This window comes from Octopus sinensis, linkage group LG25, assembly GCF_006345805.1.
Source record: "Octopus sinensis linkage group LG25, ASM634580v1, whole genome shotgun sequence".
In the NCBI taxonomy this organism is placed as follows: Eukaryota; Metazoa; Mollusca; class Cephalopoda; order Octopoda; family Octopodidae; genus Octopus; species Octopus sinensis.
In genome coordinates, this window is record NC_043021.1 from 18217008 (window position 1) to 18239292 (window position 22285).

At 39.5% G+C, this 22285-nt stretch overlaps 1 protein-coding gene across 4 annotated transcripts in view; it reads left to right on the forward strand.

Moving 5' to 3' along the window:
- LOC115224231 (protein KIAA0100) overlaps window positions 1-22285 on the forward strand; it is a 437418-nt gene that overhangs the window by 267439 nt on the left and 147694 nt on the right. For all 4 annotated transcript variants that reach the window (XR_005003864.1, XR_005003866.1, XR_005003865.1 and 1 more), the window contains exon 4: window positions 22000-22153. Coding sequence is in view for 1 of the 4 variants with exons in the window: in XM_036513442.1 (XP_036369335.1) it covers window positions 22000-22153 (154 nt within the window). In the remaining 3 variants the exon portion in view is untranslated. The remainder of the gene's footprint in view (window positions 1-21999; window positions 22154-22285) is intronic.

The following is a 22285-nucleotide window of genomic DNA, read 5'->3' on the forward strand; positions in this document are numbered from 1 at the left end:
TTCTTTATTACCCACAAGGGGCTAAACATAGAGGGGACAAACAAGGACAGACAAAGGGATTAAGTCGAATACATCGACCCCAGTGTGAAACTGGTACTTAATTTATCGACCTCGAAAGGATGAAAGGCAAAGTCGACCTCGGCGGAATTTGAACTCAGAATGTAACGGCTGACGGAATACCTCTCAGCATTTCGCCCGGCGTGCTAACGTTTCTGCCAGCTCACAGCCTTACCCTGTTGGTCCACTATCTGTCATGTTAGTGGCATGGTCACAGTGATTTTGATGTTGGTGACGATGATGATGATATTAAAGTTTAGATGGAAGGAATGATGGGATCATGATGACAGATTGATGGTGATGTGCCCCCATTTTTAAAAAATCCAAACTGTCCTTCCTTTATGTTTTCATGATAGTAGGATCTGATTTAAGGTCTCTATGAATGTTTGGGACAAAAGTCTTTAGTCTATTTTATCAAAGTTAAAAGTTTCAGCATTTCCACATCAACTCCAAAACTGCCAAGACCTTACCTAACAATGGAGCCCTAACCAACAAGGAAGTCCTGACCAATGAGGCAGCTCTAACCAACAAGGAAGTCTGAACCAACAAGGGAACCCTAACCAATGAGGGAGTTCTAACCAATGCGTGAACCCTAACCAACAAGGGAACCTTAACCAATATGCATCCCTAACTAATGAGGGAAACAACTACATGGAGATCCCCCTGATTGACTCATTACTGTTGTTGTTTAGCTCCAGATTATTCCTTCTTTTGGACATTGCATATCTAGGACTACATCATCTTATGTATTTCTCCTTTGCAAGACAGCAGTGTTTAATTTGAGGGAGATAGTTCTACTATTTCTAATGGGCTGAACAACCACTTACAAAATTGTTTCATTAGTTAGGGATCCTTCATTGAATAGAACTCTCTCATTGGTTAGGACTTGCTCATTGGTTAAAGCTCCCTTGTTTGCTGGAGACTCTTGTTGATTAGGTCTCTTTCATTGGTTAAGACTCCCTCATTAGTTAGGGATGCATATTGGTTAGGGTTCCCTTGTTGGTTAGGGTTCACTCATTGGTTAGAACTCCCTCATTGGTTAGGGCTCCCTTGTTGGTTAGGGTTCACTCATTGGTTAGAACTCCCTCATTGATTAGGGTTCCCTTGTTAGTTAGTTAATTGTTGGTGAGGGTTCACTCATTGGTTAGGGTTCATTCATTGATTAGAACTCCCTGATTTGTTAGGACTCCCTTGTTGGTTAGGGTTCACTCATTGGTTAGAACTCCCTCATAGGTTAGGGTTCCCTTGTTGGTTAGGGTTCACTCATTGGTTAGAACTCCCTCATTGGTTAGGACTCCCTTGTTGGTTAGGGTTCACTCATTGGTTAGAACTCCCTCATTGGTTAGGGTTCACTCATTGGTTAGAACTCCCTCATTGGTTAGGGCTCCCTTGTTGGTTCGGACTTCCTTGTTGGTTAGAACTCCCTCATTGGTTAGGGCTCCCTTGTTGGTTCGGACTTCCTTGTTGGTTAGAGCTGCCTCATTGGTCAGGACTTCCTTGTTGGTTAGGGCTCCATTGTTAGGTAAGGTCTTGGCAGTTTTGGAGTTGATGTGGAAATGCTGAAACTTTTAAATTTGATAAAATAGACCAAAGACTTTTGTCCCAAACATTCAATTTTGGGATAATAGCAAAATAATTTTTGAATCGATTGTGTCTAAAGTCTATATGATATCTGGTTTTCACTTGATAGCTTTCTGTAATGGATGTACCGTGTAATATTCTTTATATAATCAAGAAAGAAATAAAGAAATCTGTTTTTATCTCATGATTCAAGAAAATTCTGCTATTGATCCAGACAGTTGATATTCTGGTGAGCAATGTCCTTTTCACATATATTCAAAACAGAAAAGCTTTTCTTTACTTGTAAGAGCCCTACTTGTAACCAAATAGGAAATTCTTGTACACCTAAATACATCACATTTTTTCTTGTGCTCTCTCTGTCTCTCTCTCTCTCTCTCTCTCACACACACACAAAAAGCACTATGTTGTCAAAACATTCTTCAGTTCTTCAGCTTTGAAGTCTCTCTGAAACCATATTTTAATATTTTCTCAAACAACACTGGAAGTTAAAAAACAAAATAATAATTCATTAAAAAAATTTGTATGTATAAATGTATGTATGTGTATGTTTGTGTGTACATACACATGCATGTATGCATATACATATGTGTGTGTGTTATATAGATAAGTGCATGTGTGTGTGTGTGTGTGTGTGTGTATTGTGATAAAGTTCAAATAAATCCTTGCAATGATTTAAAGTAAATATTTTCCTTCGGAGTTAATCTCCCAATGTTGTTGAAGTTTCCCTACAAATATATCATCACCGGTCTACACCCATCTTCCAGGTGTGTTTTTAATTGCACCAGGTACGAAGTAGATCTGATCTCTGATGTAGATAAGGGCGAGAAAGTTATTCTTGCTGGTACCTAGCTGAAAGGCACCTTCAGTATCCACACCTTTGTGTGTGCATGTGCGCCTCCTCCACACTCTCTCTCTCTCTCTCCTGCTCCCCCTCTCTTTGTCACACATTCACATTCACTCATCCACTCACCCTCACAGATGGAGGTGTTAGCCCAGAGCTAGAGAGCTTGCCTCAAACTGCAACTGATGCATCTTTATCTGCAAATTACGTGCAGTGTGGAAATATGTCTGATTAGTATCACCGCTGTCATGTTGCTGAAGACTTGGCCTTTAGATTCACATCTGCTTTATTCTGTTAACTTCCCTTTATCTCTTTAACCCTTTAGCATTCAGATTACTTTGTCAAATGTGACGTTTGTTTACTCTTTTACTTGTTTCAGTCATTTGACTGCGGCCATGCTGGAGCACTGCCTTTAATCGAGCAACTTGACCCCGGGACTTATTCTTTGTAAGCCCAGTACTTATTCTATCGGTCTCTTTTGCCGAACCGCTAAGTAACGGGGACATAAACACACCAGCATCGGTTGTCAAGCAATGCTAGGGGGACAAACACAGACACACAAACACACACACATACATATATATATATACATATATACGACAGGCTTCTTTCAGTTTCCATCTACCAAATCCACTCACAAGGCATTGGTCGGCCCGGGGCTATAGCAGAAGACACTTGCCCAAGATGCCGCGCAGTGGGACTGAACCCGGAACCATGTGGTTGGTAAGCAAGCTACTTACCACACAGCCACTCCTGCGCCTGTTTATTCGTATTCTTTTGAATTAATCATGCTTTGTTTCTTAGTTCCAAGATTTTGATGATGTGATTGTTTATTTTTAGAATGACATTGCAAGACTGGTTTGAAAGGCTGGATCTGGCCAGTTTGAACATAAAACAGGTAGAATATTGGGGCTGGGTACGACTTGTTTAAATGCTAAAGGGTTAATTTTACTTAGAATCTTGTAAGTTAAAAGAATCTTAACCTTTTTTAAGTGGGAGATAGAGAATGGCAAAATATGAAGACAGAACTGCAAATGCAATATAATCAACTGTCTCAGTTGGCCTTGTGAAATGTAGTGTAACATTTTTCTGATCTCTATATACAGTGTTCCTTTGTAGTTGCCAGGGGCTCACCACAGTCAGCCAAACCAGTCTAGCAAACTACAGTTTAATTAGCATCTACACCTTATTGGTGACCCTGCCAGTGATGGTGTCACATAAAAAGCACCCAGTACACTCTGTAAAGTGGTTGGCATTATGATGAACATTCAGTTGTAGAAACCATGCCTAAATGGACAATAGAGCTTGCTTGGTACAGCTCCTGGCCTTGTCAGCTCCTGGATTTGTCAGCTCCTGGCCTTTTCAGCTCCTGGCCTTGTCAGCTCCTGGCCTTGTCAGCTCTTGGCCTTGTCAGCTCTTGGCCTTGTCAGCTCCTGGCCTTGTCAGCTCCTTGCCTTGTCAGCTCCTGGCCTTGTCAGCTCCTTACCTTGTCAGCTCTTGGGCCTTCTCAGCTCCTGGCCTTCTCAGCTCCTGGCCTTCTCAGCTCCTGGCCTTCTCAGCTCCTGGTCTTGTCAGCTCCCGGTCTTGTCAGCTCCTGTCAGACTGCCCAACCCATGCCAGCATGGAGAATAGACATAAAATGATGATGATGATGATCCCGCCTCTTAATGGATTGTATTTGGTATGGTTTGGTAGTTTTATGTACAACAGAGAGTTTCTGTAGCTTCTAATGTGATGTCATGTCAGCGCATGAAACATTGGTAGAATGTTGTGTCTCTTTTAGAATTATTGAATTATAAAGATTCCGTCACCAAATATCAGATGAATCCACTTTAAAGTTACAGTAAAAGATTATTTCAGATTCCATTCCTCATCCAAGTCAGTCTTTATTTATGACTGTGAAACTTGAATCCTTATTATGCCCACAATCAAGTTCGAGGACTGCTACACATAAGCTGTGCTGTTTCATTTTCTATGTCAGCTGTATGTAGAAAGTAATCAGTGAGCAATTCTATAAGGAAATGTCCCCTCACAAGCTGACCCTGGAAGATTGCTACAGCTCTGTGACATCCAGAGTTGCTCACCAGCCATGTTATCATCTGGGAATTGGCTCATGGAAGGCTAAATTGTGGGTCTCCTTCCAAAAGCATGGTGAAGACTCTGATGGAGGAGAGTGGTACTTTGAATGCTGTTGAATTCAGGACATGAGTAATGGGACACAATCTGTAGGACGTGTTTATCATCATCAGTGCAAGTTGTAGATGACAAAAAAGCCCCCCATAAAACCCCACATTTTGATGGTAGTTTGTTCAAAGGCAAACAAATGATAGAGGTATGGGGAACCCATAGTTAAGGCAAAAATCATTAGAGCATTGTAAAAAAATGCCTAGCAGTATTTGATCCAGCTCTTTACATTCTGAGTTCAAATCCTGCTGAGGGGTACCTTGCCTTTTATCCTTTAAAGATTGATAAAATAATTGAACTAGTCAAGTACTAAGATCAATGTAATTGATAGCACCCTCCCACTGCTTCTCAAAATTGCTGGCCTTATGCATAAATTAAGAAAGAGTCATAAACCTTAAAGATTCCTAGTTCAAATCCTGCCTGGCATTATGGTCTGGTACACATCCTGGAATATGACACCTGATGACAAATGAAGAAATATAATGTGAATGTGAATATTGAAAATGAATTAATTCTCTAAAAATGAGGTTAATAATCTGTTAAACCTTATTAACAGATTGTCTCAGACATTTAAATTGAAACTTTTTTAGTTTCTTGACGAGCAAGCTTGTTTGCTATGCTGGGGAAAATGTTTATCAAATTGATTTGCTTCTTGCAAGATTTTGCATGAATGTAACTAATGATAACTAATCAATGAACTTTATGAATGGCATCTTTTGAGTGTTGGGCCTCACAGAAGCAATGTGGCTGATGCTGGTGTCATGTAGCTGGCTTGTAAATAGCACCTTACAAGTGTAGGGCCTCATGGAGGCAATGACAAATGACTGAGACCTTTGGCAATATACTGTGCTTGAGTAGAAGACCCATCAAGCTGAGTGAAATCATAGTCATGGCAGATACTAGTGTCATGTAACTGGTACCTCTGCTGGTGGCATGTAAAAGCACCCAGTACACTCTGTAAAGTGGTTGGTGTTAGGAAAGGCATCCAGCCGTAGAAACCATGCCAAATCAGACTGGAGTCTGGTGCAGTCCCTCAGTTTACTAGCCCTGGTCAAACTGTCCAACCCTTGCCAGAATGGACAACGGATGTTAAATGATGATGATGATGATGAAATATATAATATGAAACTTTAACTTTGATCCTTAGTTATTTTGAAAATATGCAAAATTTAAATCCTAAAATTTATTATCATGCAACGAACCCTAACTTCTTAAAATTTCTGGCTTTGTGCCAAATTTTGAAGCCATCATTATTATTATTATTATTATTATTATTATTATTATTATAATGCAATTTATTGTGATATTATAATCAGGTCTGTAAGAATGACACAGATGATAATGCACTGATCATTTGCTGATTAATGAGTAAGTTAATTCTTACTTGTCAGTTTTGACACTGCATTTTATCTACCATTGGTCTGCAGGAAATACTTGCAATATTCAGGTCATTTAACTACACCTGTTCCAACACAAAATCTAATCTCAATGTGTGCATATATGGGTACATATTGTATTATGCAACAGAAATTTATACGCTTCAAGGGGGTCACTAAATGACCAGGGTACACCAAGACTCATGTAGTGGGCAGAGATGACAACAACAGGACTTTTTTTGCTTAGTCTATGTGATTTCTGTAATAATGGTCAGTCTTTCTTTAATGTGGCTATGCTTACAATTCTTTCAAGCACGCCGGGCAAAATGCTTAGCGGTATTTCGTCTTCCGCAACGTTCTGTGTTCAAATTCTGCCGAGGTCGACTTTGCCTTTCATCCTTTCGGGGTCGATTAAATAAGTACCAGTAAAACACTGGGGTCAATATAATCGACTTAATCCGTTTGTCTGTCTTTGTTTGTCCTCTCTGTGTTTAGCCCCTTGTGGGTAGTAAAATAATAAGTATTTCGTCTGCCGCTACGTTCTGAGATCAAATTCTGCCAAGGTCGACTTTGCCTTTCATCCTTTCGGGGTCGATTAAATAAGTACCAGTAAAACACTGGGGTCGATATAATCGACTTAATCCGTTTGTCTATCTTTGTTTGTCCTCTCTGTGTTTAGCCCCTTGTGGGTAGTAAAAAAATAGGTATTTCGTCTGCCGCTACGTTCTGAGATCAAATTCTGCCGAGGTTGACTTTGCCTTTCATCCTTTCGGGGTCGATTAAATAAGTACCAGTTATGCACTGGGGTCGATATAATCGACTGAATCTGTTTGTCTGTCCTTGTTTGTCCTCTCTCTGCTTAGCCCCTTGTGGGTAGTAAAGAAAGAAAAAGGTGGTGAGCTGGCAGAATCGTTAGAACACCCGGCAAAATGCTTAGCAGCATGTTTGTCTGCCTTTATGTGCTGAGTTCAAATTGCACCAAAGCCAACTTTACCTTTTATCCTTTCAGGGTCGATAAAATAAGTACCAATTGGGCACTGGGGTAAATCTGATCAGCTTAGGCCCTCCCCTGAAAGGTAACCTTGTGTCAACATTCAAAACCAATACACCCCCCCCCCCATTCAAACACTTTGGTCTCATTCATCATTAGATATCTTATTTTGGGATGTGTTATTCAAAGTACCAGCCTGGATTTGAACTAAGGATCTCTATTTCTGAACTGAGAGGAATAGCATTTTTATCACTGAAGTCATTGCCACATTTATGTCATACATCAAACTGTAACTGCTAGATGTAAAGATGTAGATATTAATGTTTATTACATTGTTAATGATTCTGTTAATAGTCCCAAAAGTTATAAACCTTGTTAATAACTCATCTCTGACGTTTATCCATTCATTGATAACTTATGGATTACAATTGAGATATTTTATTTATAGTAAATATTGTGTGTGTGTGTGTGTGTATGTGTGTGTGTTGTTGGAGTGTAACGGGTAATAATTGGAATGGAGTTATTCAATAAGGGGATCGTTGAGCATTTAATCCATCACATGCTTTTGGTTATTGGCATTTGGAGAGTAAATTATTTAAAAATTCTGAAGTCACTGACCTGTGAATGTGTGGTGGAGAGGTGCATAGAAACTGGAGTGGGGACAAGCTGAGTATTATAGGCTGTGGATTTGGAGTGTCTGAAGGGTCTGGAGTGGGGCAAATCGAGTCCGGTGTATTATGCAGAGAGTGTTTGGTTAATAACTTCCAACACACACCTGTGTACAATGCATTCTGTATCAACACCTGCTTTTCTTGTACAGTTTTTATTAGTAGAGCTAATTAATACAGTGACATCAATGTTAACGAGAGAAACAGGTTGTTAACCTTTTAACTAAGTAAATGTTAATATTGCTACTCCAATTCTGACTGGAGAAGTGGTTCTTTTTTGTTTGTCATGGTAACCAACCGGCTTAATGTTATTTTGTGATTGTTAAAAACTTGTTCAAATCAAACTTTTACTTTGCTGCTGCTGCTAGTGGTGGTGGTTGTAGTAGTAGTAGCAGCAATTGTAACAAAATGGTATTAAACTTAGCAGAGAGGTGGTAGTGGAAGTAGCAGTGATGACTTTCAAACTAAAGTCTCTTTAGAAATTAGCATTTAATTTTAGTACTATTAGCAGCAATGGCAGCAGTGACAGTTGAAACAGAAAATGGTATTAGACTTAACAGAGGTGGTGGTCGTGTTGGTGGTGGTGGTGGTGGTGGTGTTACAGAGTGGTGGATTGGCAATGGGATTTTTACATTCTGTTTTCAAATCTTGCTGAGATCAGCACTGCCTTTCATCTCTCTGGGTTGTGGGGAGTAGTGTGGGGGGAGCAGGGGTAAAGAAGATCCCAATCAAATACCAGTATCAGTTTGACTACTGCCCCCTCAGAAATTTCAGACCTTGTAGAAACAGGTGTCATATCGGTGCTGGTTTGGCCAAATTGTTAAGGTGTGAGAAAAATTCCTCTTTCCAGCTCTTTACATTCTGAGTTCAAAACCTACTGAGATTAACTTTACCTTTCATTCCTCTGAGATCGACTAAATAAAGTACTGAAGTTGATGGCATTGGTGAAATTTCTCCTTCAAGATTTCTGGCCTTGTGCCTCCATCAGAAATCAAGGGCCATGAGATGGCACAACCTTGGACAAAATGCTTTGTTGTATTTCCTTAAGCTCTTTATGTTCTCAGTTCAACTTTGCTTTTCATCTTTCCAAGGTTGATAAAATAAAGTACCAGTTAAGTACCACTCCCCTCTGAGTTACTGACCTTGTACCTGAATTAGAAATCATTGTCATTATCATTAATTAATTAATTAAGGTGGGGGAACTGGCAGAATTGTTGGCATGCTGGATGAAATGCTTAGCAGTATTTTGTCCATCTTTACATCTGAGCCCAAATTCCACCGAGGTTGATTTTTGCCTTTCATCCTTTCAGAGTTGAAAAATTTAAGTACCAGTCAAGCACTGGGGTTGATGTAATCAACTAGCCCCACCCTCAAATTTCAGTCCTCGTGCATATAGTAGAAAGGATTGTATTATTATTAATTGTTAGTGTACTGGACAGAATGTTTTGCAGTATTTGTTCCAGCTGTTTGTGCTCTGAGTTCAAATCCTACCAAGGCCAATTTTTCCTTTCATTCTTTTGATAAAGTCCCTGCCATGTACTGGGATTATTAACATAATTGATTAAACCTCTTCCTTCAAGTTTCTGGCTTTGCACCGAATTTAGAAACAGTTAAGGGCAATGAGAAATGAAAGGCCTATTAGAGCACTGAAGTAAATGCTTTGCAGTACTTCTTCCAACTCCTTACATTTTGAGTTCAAATCACACTAAAGTCATTTCATTTTCTTGGAGTTGATAAAATAAACTACCAGTCACGAAATGGGGTTGAAGTAATTGACTGGTCCTTGCCACCTAAAACTGCTAGCTTTATACCAAAATTTGAAATAATTATGAAAGGTAGTTAGCTAGCAGAATTATCAGAGCATCAGAAAAGAAAAAAAAAAAAAAGAAAATGATTTGTGATAATTCTTCTGATTCATTAAATTCTAGGTTAGAGTTTCTTCAGGACCAACTTTGGCTTTCAACTCCAGAGAGTTGCTGGCTTTATGCCAAAAATTGAAACTATTATTATTATTATTTTGCTGAGGTTGACCTTGCCTGAAATAAGTAAAAACTGATTACTGGGGGTTGATGTAATTAACTAATTCCTTCCCTTCAAAAATTTCAGGCATTGTGCCTATAGTAATATTTGACCCTGCCTTTCATCCTTTCAGGGTCAATAAAACTAAGTACCAGTAAAACACTGGGGTCAATATAATCGACTAGTCTCCTCTCCCAAATTTTAGGCCTTGTGCCTACAGCAGAAAGGACTATCATCATCATTATTGTTGTTGTTATTATTATTATTAATATTAAGGCGGCAAACAAGCATACTAGACAAAATGGTTTATAGCACTTCTGGCTTTACGTTCAGAGTTCAAATGCCTCTGAGGTCAACTTTGCTTTCATCCTTTTGGGTTCAATAAAACAAAGTACCAGTCAAGTACTGGGGTTGACGAAATTGACTAACCCTCTTTCCATAAAATTGCTGGCCTTGTGCCAAAATTTGAAAAACTACCACCACCACCACCACCACTTGTAGCAGCAGTATTCAGTTTAGCAATTACACGATTATTTTCTGTTGAGAATTCCAATTTTGTTTAAAAACACAACAATTTGGGAAAATCAATTAAAAAAATGTGTTTATCGATTGATTGATATTCAATAAGTTGGAGTTCAGGTGAACTTCTCGAAGCAAGAGAGTTGAGTCAGCTGTTTTCTTTCACTTCCTAGATAAAACTGTCTCACTTCATTTACGCTGTTGGGGAAAGGCATGAACCTCACAGCTTCCTATTCTCCTTCCTCCTTCAACTTGAAAGACTGCTTCTCTGCATCTATTGACAAGAAACAATAATTTGTTTATAAGGAATATTAAAAAGTCTCTTAGAGGAAGAAATAAGATGATGGATGAATTAAAATGTTTATAGGATAAATCAGTGATTCTCAACCGGGGTCCATATGGCCCTTGCTGGGTGGGGTGGGGGTCCATATAAGATTTTGTTGTTAAAGATTATGTGCAATAAACTGGTTACACTTCTACAATACACAAAATATTTCAATTTTTTTAATGCAATTCCTAGTAATATTTATAAAAATACTGTAGGATTTCTTTTTTTATGGTTATGATGGTTGATAGGGAAAAAATGGTTGAGAACCACTGGGATAAATGTTTGGAATGTTAGCCCTTTTCATGGTCATCTTCACACTTTCATGTTATCCCTCTCTCATCATCATCATCAGCGTTTTCCATATTAGCCTTTCCTGATCCTCATCTTCTGACTTTCATGTTTGCCCTCCCCCAACTATCATCTTCCCACTTTCATGTTAGCCCTCTCCCATCATCGTTATCTTCCATATTGGCCTTTCCCCATCATCATCTCCCAAATTCTATGTTAGCCCTCCCCTATCATCATCTCTCCCATCATTAACTCCCTATTTCTGTATTAGCCCTCTTTTGTCAATGTATTGACAATGCATTGAGCCGCTAAATCATTAGGTACCTCTCTGATTGCTTTGTCTACCTAGTTTGTGCGATTGATTGTTCCAATGACTATCTCGCCATTTAGATATCTCTCATAGAATATTGAAGCAAAGGAGTTTAAATATTTTATCAATGATTACAAAGCAAAACAGAAAATGGTTAGACTTAATCAATTTCCAAGTTAGTACATTTTTTTATCAATATATTTGTATATTACGTACATTATCCATATCTGCATATTAAATACATGGCCCAGTTCCCCAGTTATTTATTAACTATATGGTCCATTTTATTCATACATTAAATACATAGATCAGCTCTATGTATTTATTTATTAACTATATGGCCCATCTCTCTATATTTATATATCAATTATAAAGTGCAGCTTTGTTTATACATAGAGTGCATTGTTCCAACGCTCTGTAAAATACACGGTTCACCTCTCTTACTGTATATAAAGTCCATGGTCAAGCTTTGTTTCTGCATTCAGTACTCTGTTCTGTACTGTTTATATGCGAAGCACATTCTCTCTTTTTTTACTCTTTTACTTGTTTCAGTCATTTGACTGCGGCCATGCTGGAGCACCGCCTTTAATCGAGCAACTCAACCCCGGGACTTATTCTTTTGTAAGCCCAGTATTTATTCTATCGGTCTCTTTTGCCGAACCGCTAAGTGACGGGGACATAAACACACCAGCATCGGTTGTCAAGCAATGCTAGGGGGACAAACACAGACACACAAACACACACACATACATATATATATACATTTATACAACGGGCTTCTTCCAATTTCCGTCTACCAAATCCACTCACAAGGCTTTGGTCGGCCCGAGGCTACAGCAGAAGACACTTGCCCAAGGTGCCACGCAGTGGGACTGAACCCGGATCCATGTGGTTGGTAAGCAAGCTACTTACCACACAGCCACTCCTATGCCTATGTTTCAACTCTATACATTTCTATATTGAATTGAAGGTTCACCTTTTTTAATATATCAAGTCCATGTTCTAACTCTCTTTATTTGTATATTTTAAGAAAAGGTCCATCTTCAATCAACATGTGTTATGTTAGCAGAGCTGGGGGTGGTACGACGTATATGGTCTAGCTATACTGAATATCTCATTGAAGGGTGACCTGCGAATTCTGTGGACTATTAAGTCTGTTGCATGAAAAATATGAAAGGCATCATTAAGTTGTCAATTTAGCAAACATTACTAAAATTTAATAATTCTGGGCCAGAGTTCTTTATTGAAAAAGAAAGTGTGTATGTGTGAGTGTATATCAAAAATTATCATTTTAATGCCTGCTTTCCATACTGGCATGGATAGGATGGTTTGACAGGGAAGTGGGGAGTTTCAGGGCTGTGTCTGGCTCCAGTTGTCTGTTTTGGCATGGTTTCTATGACTGGATGCCTTTCTTATGCTGACCACTTTACAAGGTGTACTGGGTGCTTTTCTTGTACCACCAGCACTAGTGAGGTTGCCTTATAGCTTGCATGACAGAAAAGAACAGAGAAAGAAAAGAAGGAGAAGCTCCCTCTATGAAGAAGTATTTGGGAGGGGAGGGTGAAGATGAGTAGCTGTATGCTAGATGTCAAAAGGCTAAGGGATGATAGCGGGACAAGCACAGTTGTATTACTCTAGAGGAGGTATTTGGCTGAAGGCGATAAAAGAAAAGTAGTGATGAGGTTTTAGAACAAGCTCAGAAGGAACAAAAGGAACAGCTGAGGATGGTGGATGATGGGAGAGGAAGAGAGTGGATGCTTTTTCATGAGAGTATGAGGATGGAATAAACTAGGGATATATATATATTTGAGGTTAAGAAATAATCTTACTATATTTAATGGTACCTTTGTAGAAAGGTAAATTATATTTCATTGGCTAATTAACGTAATTACCTTATGGTGTTTAGTTCACTCTGTTATTATGCTCTGAATTCAAAATCTCACTGATTTAGCCTTTCATGGTCAATGAAATGAAGGACCAGTCAATTACTGGAGTTGATGTAATTGACAGGCTCTTCCGCCAACTTTATGCTCTTGTCCTGATGTGTGAGTAATTATTGAGGAGAAATGTCATCATCCATACAGACCTTGCAAATCTTCTCAGATTAAGAGGCTCAAGATGACCAGTATTGAGTGCTTCTAGTTTCTATATACAGTGGTTTCAATACACAATGATAAAGGTGAAGTGTGTATATATAAGTCTTATACACCTTTCAACTAGAGTCGTAGATCTGCCTCTAAGGGAAGGATATATGTAGGCTCGAAGTCTCAAAGACTTTTCCATTTTTCCCAAGCATTAAATACACCTGCTTGTTGTATATATATTATATATATATATATATATATGTATATATATATATGGTTTAAATTTGCCATGATAGATCGCTAGCCACTACACATTCTTTATTCTCTCCTTGTTTCTTTCTGTGGAAGAGCGTAGGCCCGGAATGTTAAAGACTGTTTCACTTCCCTAGCATTATACTAATACATCTGTTTGTTGTCTACACCACCTGTCTTCATCTTTTGTTTTTTTAAGAATTCTCCCTATATATATATATATATATTTATATTTGTGTGTGTTTTAAGGAATGTAATATACTCTTTACTCTCTTTTACTCTTTTACTTGTTTCAGTCATTTGACTGTGGCCATGCTGGAGCACCGCCTTTAGTCGAACAAATCGACCCTGGGACTTATTCTTTGTAAGCCCAGTACTCATTCTATTGCTCTCTTTTGCCAAACCGCTAAGTGACGGCGACGTAAACACACCAGCATCAGTTGTCAAGCAATGCTTGGGGGACAAACACAGACACACAAACACACACACACATATATATATATATATATATATATATATATATATATTATTATATATATATATATATACACACATATATACATATATACAACGGGCTTCTTTCAGTTTCCATCTATCATTGGTCGGCCCGAGGCTATAGTAGAAGACACTTTCCCAAGATGCCACGCAGTGGGACTGAACCCGGAACCATGTGGTTGGTAAGCAAGCTACTTACCACACAGCCACTCCTGCACCTATACGATTATTTTTCATGTGTCATTCTAAATTTTTATTTTTTCATATAATGTTTCTTTGAATTTTGAATATTTCCTATTTCATTAAGTCTCTTATTCTTTTATAGAATCTAGCATAGAGAAATATTCTTGTTACATCTACAGTTAATTCCTATCCCAACACACACACACACACACTCACATACACACACACACATCAGAGGGTAATCATGCAACGTGCACACACACACTCACACACACACTTTAGAGACTGATAATATAAACTGTTGATATTAGAGCTGTACCAGGTGTGTGTGTGTGTGTGTGTGTGTGTTCAACAGTCACATTCTGACAGAAGATTGTATGTGTAATAATAAATCAATGTCTGGTTCGTTAATGTTCCTCTTAATGGCTGTATTTACAGTAAAGGGAGATAATTGTCCTCTTTACAGCTTCCTTTACCTTGTGACTGTTTTTTCCATCTGACAGGCAGCTGGTGATGGTTACAGCAAGCAACACCAGTGATTGAATGAATGAATAAATGTGTAAGTGTGGATGTGTAACCACCGCCTAATATGGTAAGTTTGTAGCGTAAGGGAGATAAATCTGTTTGTGTTAATTTGGAGCCAGCTCCAGTTCAGTGCCAAGCCCAGTATCTTATCGCTTTCATCCAACTTGTGATGACCTCCTTTTAGCCTTTTCTGCAATGCCTCTCACACAGGACAGCAACTCCGCATCCGCACAAATTACATTTCTTCTGTTGATTCCTTCTTCTTCTCCTTACCTCTCTTACTGACTGGCATCACCGACCTAATGTTGTTTTACTCTTTTACTTGTTTCAGTCATTTTGACTGCGGCCGGCCATGCTGGAGCACCGCCTTTAATCGAGCAACTCGACCCCAGGACTTATTCTTTTTGTAGGCCCTGTACTTATTCTATCGGTCTCTTTTTGCCGAACCGCTAAGTGACGGGGACGTAAACACACCAGCATCGGTTGTCAAGCAATGCTAGGGGGACAAACACAGACACGCAAACATGCTCACACACACACACACACACATATATATATATATATATACACACATATATACAATGGGCTTCTTTCAGTTTCTGTCTACCAAATCTACTCACAGGGCTTTGGTCGGCCCGAGGCTATAGTAGAAGACACTTTCCCAAGGTGCTACGCAGTGGGACTGAACCCGGAACCATGTAAGCAAGCTACTTACCACACAGCCACTCCTGCGCCTATGTTGATGGTAAAATAGCTAGACTTAACTAAATTTGTAAGGACACTCACAAGCACACACACACACACACACACACAGAGGCTGTGTGGCTAACACATGCTTAGGTGTTTAGTCCCACTGCATGGCACATTGGGCAAATGTCTTCTATTGTAACCCTGAGTACCATAGTCTTCTGAATGGATTTGGTTGATGAAAACTGAGAGAAGTCCATCATATATGTATATATATACTTGTGTGCATGAGGCCTATGTGTTTGTGCCTCCACAGGTCGACCCATATCTTGTGAGTGAAATTAGATTGACAGAAACTGTATGGAAGCCTGCTGTACAAATTGTATTTGTAATTCAAAGAAGAGCAACCTTGTTACATAATGTGTTATGCTGATTCTCCTTCAGAATTATGTTGAGGGTACATATTTCACTGAACCCATTGTGGACTGTCACCTTGATGACTGTGCTTCTCTGCATAACTTGTCCAGCCTTCACAAGCCATTCATCTGCTCTTAGAAAAAATTACAGAGTGTGGAAAGCCGGTCAAAAACCTTTTCCAGATTGATGAATGCCAGGTATAGGCACTTCTTTCTAGCTAACTACTTCTGCACTTGTCACATTAGGGAGATGCATCAATTGTACCTCTGTCTGGCATAATTGTACCTCTTTCTGGCATAATTGTACCTCTTTCTGGCATTTCTGACTTGTGTACTCTTGATCTCTTTGTTACCTCCATAACCAATCTTTACTCTACAATCACAGCCTCTGCTCTCTCTCTCTCTCACACACATACACATATAGCAGTGTCTGATTAGCACCTTATTGAAACCAAACCATTCAACTGCACCTCTTGTACTTTAAGTCAGTTGACCATGGCTGCAACTGTCTCTTCTGACTTAGTGAAGTGGTTGACTGAGAATATCCTCCCAAATATGTCCCCCTTGCAAATCAAGCTGCTAGAAACAGCAGCAAAATCTCCCCTCCTCAAACCACTCTCTACTGCCTAATAAAAGGGCACATTAGATAATGATGTCTTGAGTACTCAATTTCAAAAGATAAAGCAGTATAGTCATGGTTGGATTGGTCTTTGCTGCTATGCCTGTCTACTTCATCAGGACTGGAAAAAAAAAAATCACCTTCAACCATAAAGCCCATGGCTATGAAATCTCACATGTGGCAATATGAGGAAAGACCTACACTTGGTCACTTCACCTGCTTCTGATAGTTTTGAAATCTCTTTGAAATCATGTCTGATCCAGTCTTAAAAGGAAACAGGCACATTAGATAATGTAGTTCTGTATACACACAGCCTTAAAAAAAATTACTGAAGGGTCACCATTTGGATGCTGTAGCATAGCTGTACTTGTGCAGGTCATCTGAATGCAACATTTGTAGATCAACTGATCAGAGACCCAGGATGCCTTCCCAAAGACCTCCTTCAACTAATGCAGGACCAAGATGGATGGCATGCGTGGGTTAAAGATTTCTGCAAAAGTTTCACCAGTTGGTGTTGATGACTGAAGGTTAATCTGGGCTAAATAACAGCAGCTACTTAATTCCAAGTGGTTACCACACAACTGGGGTGTTATTGTAGAAGTTTTTTTCTGACTACATGAAGGACAGACATCTTTGCTACCAACTGTCATCAAGTGGGAATCCTTTACCTCATGCAAGATGACCATCGTTATGATTTTCATGCATGCATATGTGCACGCATGCATATGTGCACGCATGCACACACACACACACACACACACACACACACACACACCTTTCTTTATTTTTTAATTGTTTCAATCTTTGAACTGCAGCAATGCTGGGCACTCTACTTGGAAAGTTTTCATCACAGAAATCAGCCCCAGTCCTCATTTTTCAGTCTAGCACTTATTCTATCGGTCCCTTTTTCTAAACTGCTAAGGTACAGAGACGTAAACAAACTAATACTGGTTGTGAAGTGGAAGCAGGAGATAAACACATGCACATCATCATTTAACGTCCGTTGTCCATGCTGGCATGGGTTGGACCGTTTGACTGGGCTGGCATGCTGGAAGGTTGCACCGGGCTCCAATCTGATTTGGCATGTTTTTCTATGGCTGGATGCCCTTCCTAACGCCATGCGCATATATTTATATAAATATACGTTGGTCTTCCTCACAGTTTCTGTTCTATTATAAAGTTGAGTGATGTTTCTCTGTCTCTTATGTTTTTATGTTCGTTAACTTCTCCTAGACTTTTGGTGCAAGGACAACGAAACTCAAACCAGTGATTCCCCTAATCCCAGGGAATGTCCTAAGGGGGTCTATTTTTTTTTAAGGGCCACCTAATTGGGGCCCCACTGAGCACCCCATTTTTACTTCATTTTAAACTACATACATGGCATTGATGACCAAATCAGAGCAATGACAATGAATTTCATACCATGAATTGTAAGGAGGCTCAATTTCTGAAGGGCTGCTTATATGGGGCCCCCACCAACCCCTACCCCTATTTTTACTACATTTACCTTGCTCCTACACTTTTTGATTAAACTATGATAAGCATCAGTGCTTAGCACATTTGCAGAAATAAGTTTGAGCATTCTAAATACCTTCATCTACATTGAAATCGAGATGAAGATTTATAACAGGTATGTTTCAAGTGTGGTGGTGTGGATATTTATATTTTGTAGTTTATGAAACTTATGTCTAGTCTACCATATTCTCTCACAGGGCATTGGTTGACCCAGTTGTATAGTAGAAAACACTTGTTCAAGGTGCTGTACAGTGGGACTGAACCCCAAACCACATGGTTACAAAGTGAGCTTTGTAGTAACATAGTTGATTTAATCTCTCTACCTAGCTGCCTAGCTGCCTACCTACCTATTTCTTTACTACCCACAAGGGGCTAAACATAGAGGGGACAAACAAGGGGATTAAGTCGATTATATCGACTCCAGTACACAACTGGTACTTAATTTATCGACCCCGAAAGGATGAAAGGCAAAGTCGACCTCGGCGGAATTTGAACTCAGAATGTAGCGGTGGACGAAATACCGCAAAGTATTTCGGCCGGCATGCTAACGTTTCTGCCTGCTCACCGCCTTACCTACCTACCTACCTACCTACCTACCTATCTATCTATCTATCTATCTATCTATCTATCTATCTATCTATCTACCTATCCACCTGCCTACCTATCTATCTGTGTGTGTGTGTGTGTGTGAAGAGATAGAAAATTAATCTATTTACCTACCTATCTATGTATGTATGTGTGTGTGTGTGTGTACACTATTATGCCATTCTACATGTAGCAAAATTGTTTTTGAAGATTTCCATAAAATTTGCAGTTGAATGTGTTGTTCTGAAGAACAAATTTCTGACACTCACCAATAATTTCCACAAAATTCTTTCTCTACCAAGCTCAGCACACTGCACTTAACAACGCTCTATATATCTATTACATTATACATCAGTAGTATATCAGTAAACTATGGCTGGAAATAGAAATGAAAGCTTTGATGTGGTCATCAGTTTAGCAACAACAATATTAACTTTACCCATTTATGTTTGGTTGGCTTCATCATGTTATTCATGGCTTTGATCTGCCGCCACACTTTCTCTCTTAGATTGCCACAGATAAAAACTTGATTCCATCATCAGTCTTCAGTCTGTCAGCATTTAATTGGCTAATATTTTGCTCAATAATAGTGTTTCGTCGTTATCTTCTCGTTAATACTTTCCTCGGTAATATCTGCCTCTCTAATTTCTCAGCAATATTTCTTGCAGCTAAAGAGCTGTCTCCTGCATGCTCCCTCCCTCCCTCTGTCTGTCTGTCTGTCTCTCTCTCTCTCCCTCTCTCTCTCCCCCTCTCTCTCTCTCTCCCTCTCTCTCCCCCTCTCTCTCTTTCACTCTCTCTCTCACACAGTCTCTCTCTCTCCCTCTCTCTCCTTCTCTCTCACTCACTCTCTCTCACACTCACTCTCTCACATACTCACTCTCATTCACTCACTCACTCTCTCTCATTCACTCTCTCACACTCACTCACTCTCTCTCATTCACTCACTCTCTCTCTCACACCCACTCTCTCTCTCTCACACAACAGGGATTCTGACAAAGTGGTTTTTTATTTACTTTTTTATGTATTTTTTTTGTTTGTTTTCAAAATGTTTTTCTTGAAAATGCTGCAGGCTCATTAAATGGTGAGGATACCAGAGATTCAACTGAAGAGTCACTCGTTCATAAGCTTCCACTATTGCCTCAGGATTCTTAATTTTCAAAGCAGCCCCCCACCCCCAACCGCCTCCACTTCTGTCTGCCTGGCTGGCAACAGGTACCACCAACGAGGAGCAATTCTTCTCTCATAGTGCCGAAGTGCACTATAAAGTGATTTATGTCGTTCGGCTGCTGGCATGACCAACTGGGTAGTTAAGAGTCTCTGGTTTGAATTTCACTATGCAGCACCTTAGGTTGATTGAACTTTGTAATCAGAACTGGGTAGATGGGTGTGAACATGTATAAATATATAATTGTGTGTATAAATATATGAATGAAGACGTGTGGCTCAGTGGTTAGAGCGTCGAGCTTACGATCGTGAGATTGTGAGCTCGAATCCCGGACTGGGCTGCGTGTTGTGTTCTTGAGCAACACACTTTATTTCACGTTGCTCCAGTTCACTCAGCTGTAGAAATGAGTTGCGACGTCACAGGTGCCAAGCTGTATCGGCCCCTTTGTCTTTCCCTTGGACAACATCAGTGATGTGGAGAGGGGAGACCGGTATGCATGGGCGACTGCTGGTCTTCCATAAAACAACCTTGCCCAGACTTGTGCCTCTGAGGGTAACTCTCTAGGTGCAAACCCATGGTCAGTGTCTGACCGAAGGGGGGTCAAAAAAAAAAAATAAATGTATACATGCCTAATTACACACATACATAAGCATTCATGTGTGTGTGTGTGTATGCACATTCTCTCTTTCTCTTTAACGTGTTTCAGTCATTTGACTGCGGCCATGCTGGAGCACCGCCTTTAGTCGAGCAAATCGACCCCAGGACTTATTCTTTGTAAGCCCAGTACTTATTCTATCGGTCTCTTTTCCAGAACCGCTAAGTTACGGGGACGTAAACACACCAGCATCGGTTGTCAAGCGATGTTGGGAGAACAAACACAGACACACAAACACACACACACACACATATATATATATATATATACATATACATGACAGGCTTCTTTCAGTTTCCGTCTACCAAATCCACTCACAAGGCTTTGGTCGGCCCAAGGCTATAGTAGAAGACACTTGCCCAAGGTGCCATGCAGTGGGACTGAACTCGGAACCATGTGGTTGGTAAGCAAGCTACTTACCACACAGCCACTCCTGCGCCTCATATGTATATAAATATACAAACACATGTACATACATGTTTGTATAGGTGATATGCTTCCACACAAGTTTCTCTCTCTCTCTCTTGTGTATGTGTGTGTGTGTGAGTATACACACAACCAGTTTAAACCAGTTGAAGAGGAAGATGAGAGAAGAGATGATGTTTCTCTTCGGTAAATTTTATGAGAGGCAGGTGTCTAAATGTATTTGTGTCAGTGTTGTTCTGGAGGTGAGTTTAACGGACTCCAACCCAGTGAATCCCTCACACTCAACAATCACAGCCACTCAAGCCAGAAGTAATCAATAAGTTCTGATTCCATGAGTGGGCTCTATATATATGAAAAGACCAGATATATTGATTCACTGTCTGACTCAACCATACTAATCCATGATTTCAACTCTCGAATTGCAACAGGCATGTTTATCTCCAGTCTCGAGCTAATCGACTTTAACGTTTTCCACATGAAACGGAAAATAAGGCTGGAGAAGAAATGCCTGTCGCAAAGTGTGTTTCGTAAACGATGGAAATATATAGCAAGTATGTTGCGAGTGAAAGGACCCGTTTAATCAAGAATGGAAAAAAGGAGAAAGCAAAGTCTTCAGTGTGAGTATGTGGTTTGTGGGGTCAACCGCGTCCTCCTCTTCATTTTTTGTTAATCACTCATTCTCATTTAATTGTATATATTTTAATTATTGTTTGTTTATTCATACGTTTCGTCTCATTCAATACCCTGACCCCAACGTTTGTTTTGTCTGTCCCCATATTGTCCTCTCTTTTTCTCAACCTAAAGGTGAATAAAGAAATTCTCTCTCTCTCTCTCCCTCCCTCCAAACAATGAATATCTTCAACTTAACCCTTTAGCATTCAGATTATTCTGCTAAATGTAATTCTTATTTATCCACATTGTTTTGAATCAATCACACATCATTTCATAACTTCGTGATTTTGATGATGTGAATATTTCTTTTTAGAATGATATTGTAGGGTAGGTGTGAGAGACTGGATCTGGCTAGTTTGTATTTAAAACAGGTAGAAATTTTGGACCAGATGTGGGCCAGTTTATATGCTAAAGGGTAATGTAATCTCAACTCTGCAAAAGATGTGGAATATTATTTATCTAATTCTTTATCTCCACAGATAATTATAAAGTTATCAGCTCTAATGTCTGATGTAGTATGGTATGTGAATCTCAGTTGCTTTTGTATTTCTTCTGCAGGAAACTTCTGGTTGTTTGTGCCACCGACATCCGAATCCAAGTGGATATTTCTGGTGACATAGAGCCACGACGTCCCCGAAAGCCGCGAGTTTCTCACTCTACACCACCCAACATTGATGAAGTAAAGCTAGCTCGTATTTTGAGCATTTGTCAAGTGAGTACCACTTCAAATTGTACACTTCTCTTGATGCATTTCCTTCTTTCTAATAAAATATTGTTACATGTATTTGGAGTGTTGAGGAAGAAGGAGATATATAAAGCTTCAGGTAAATTTGTAGAGTATTTA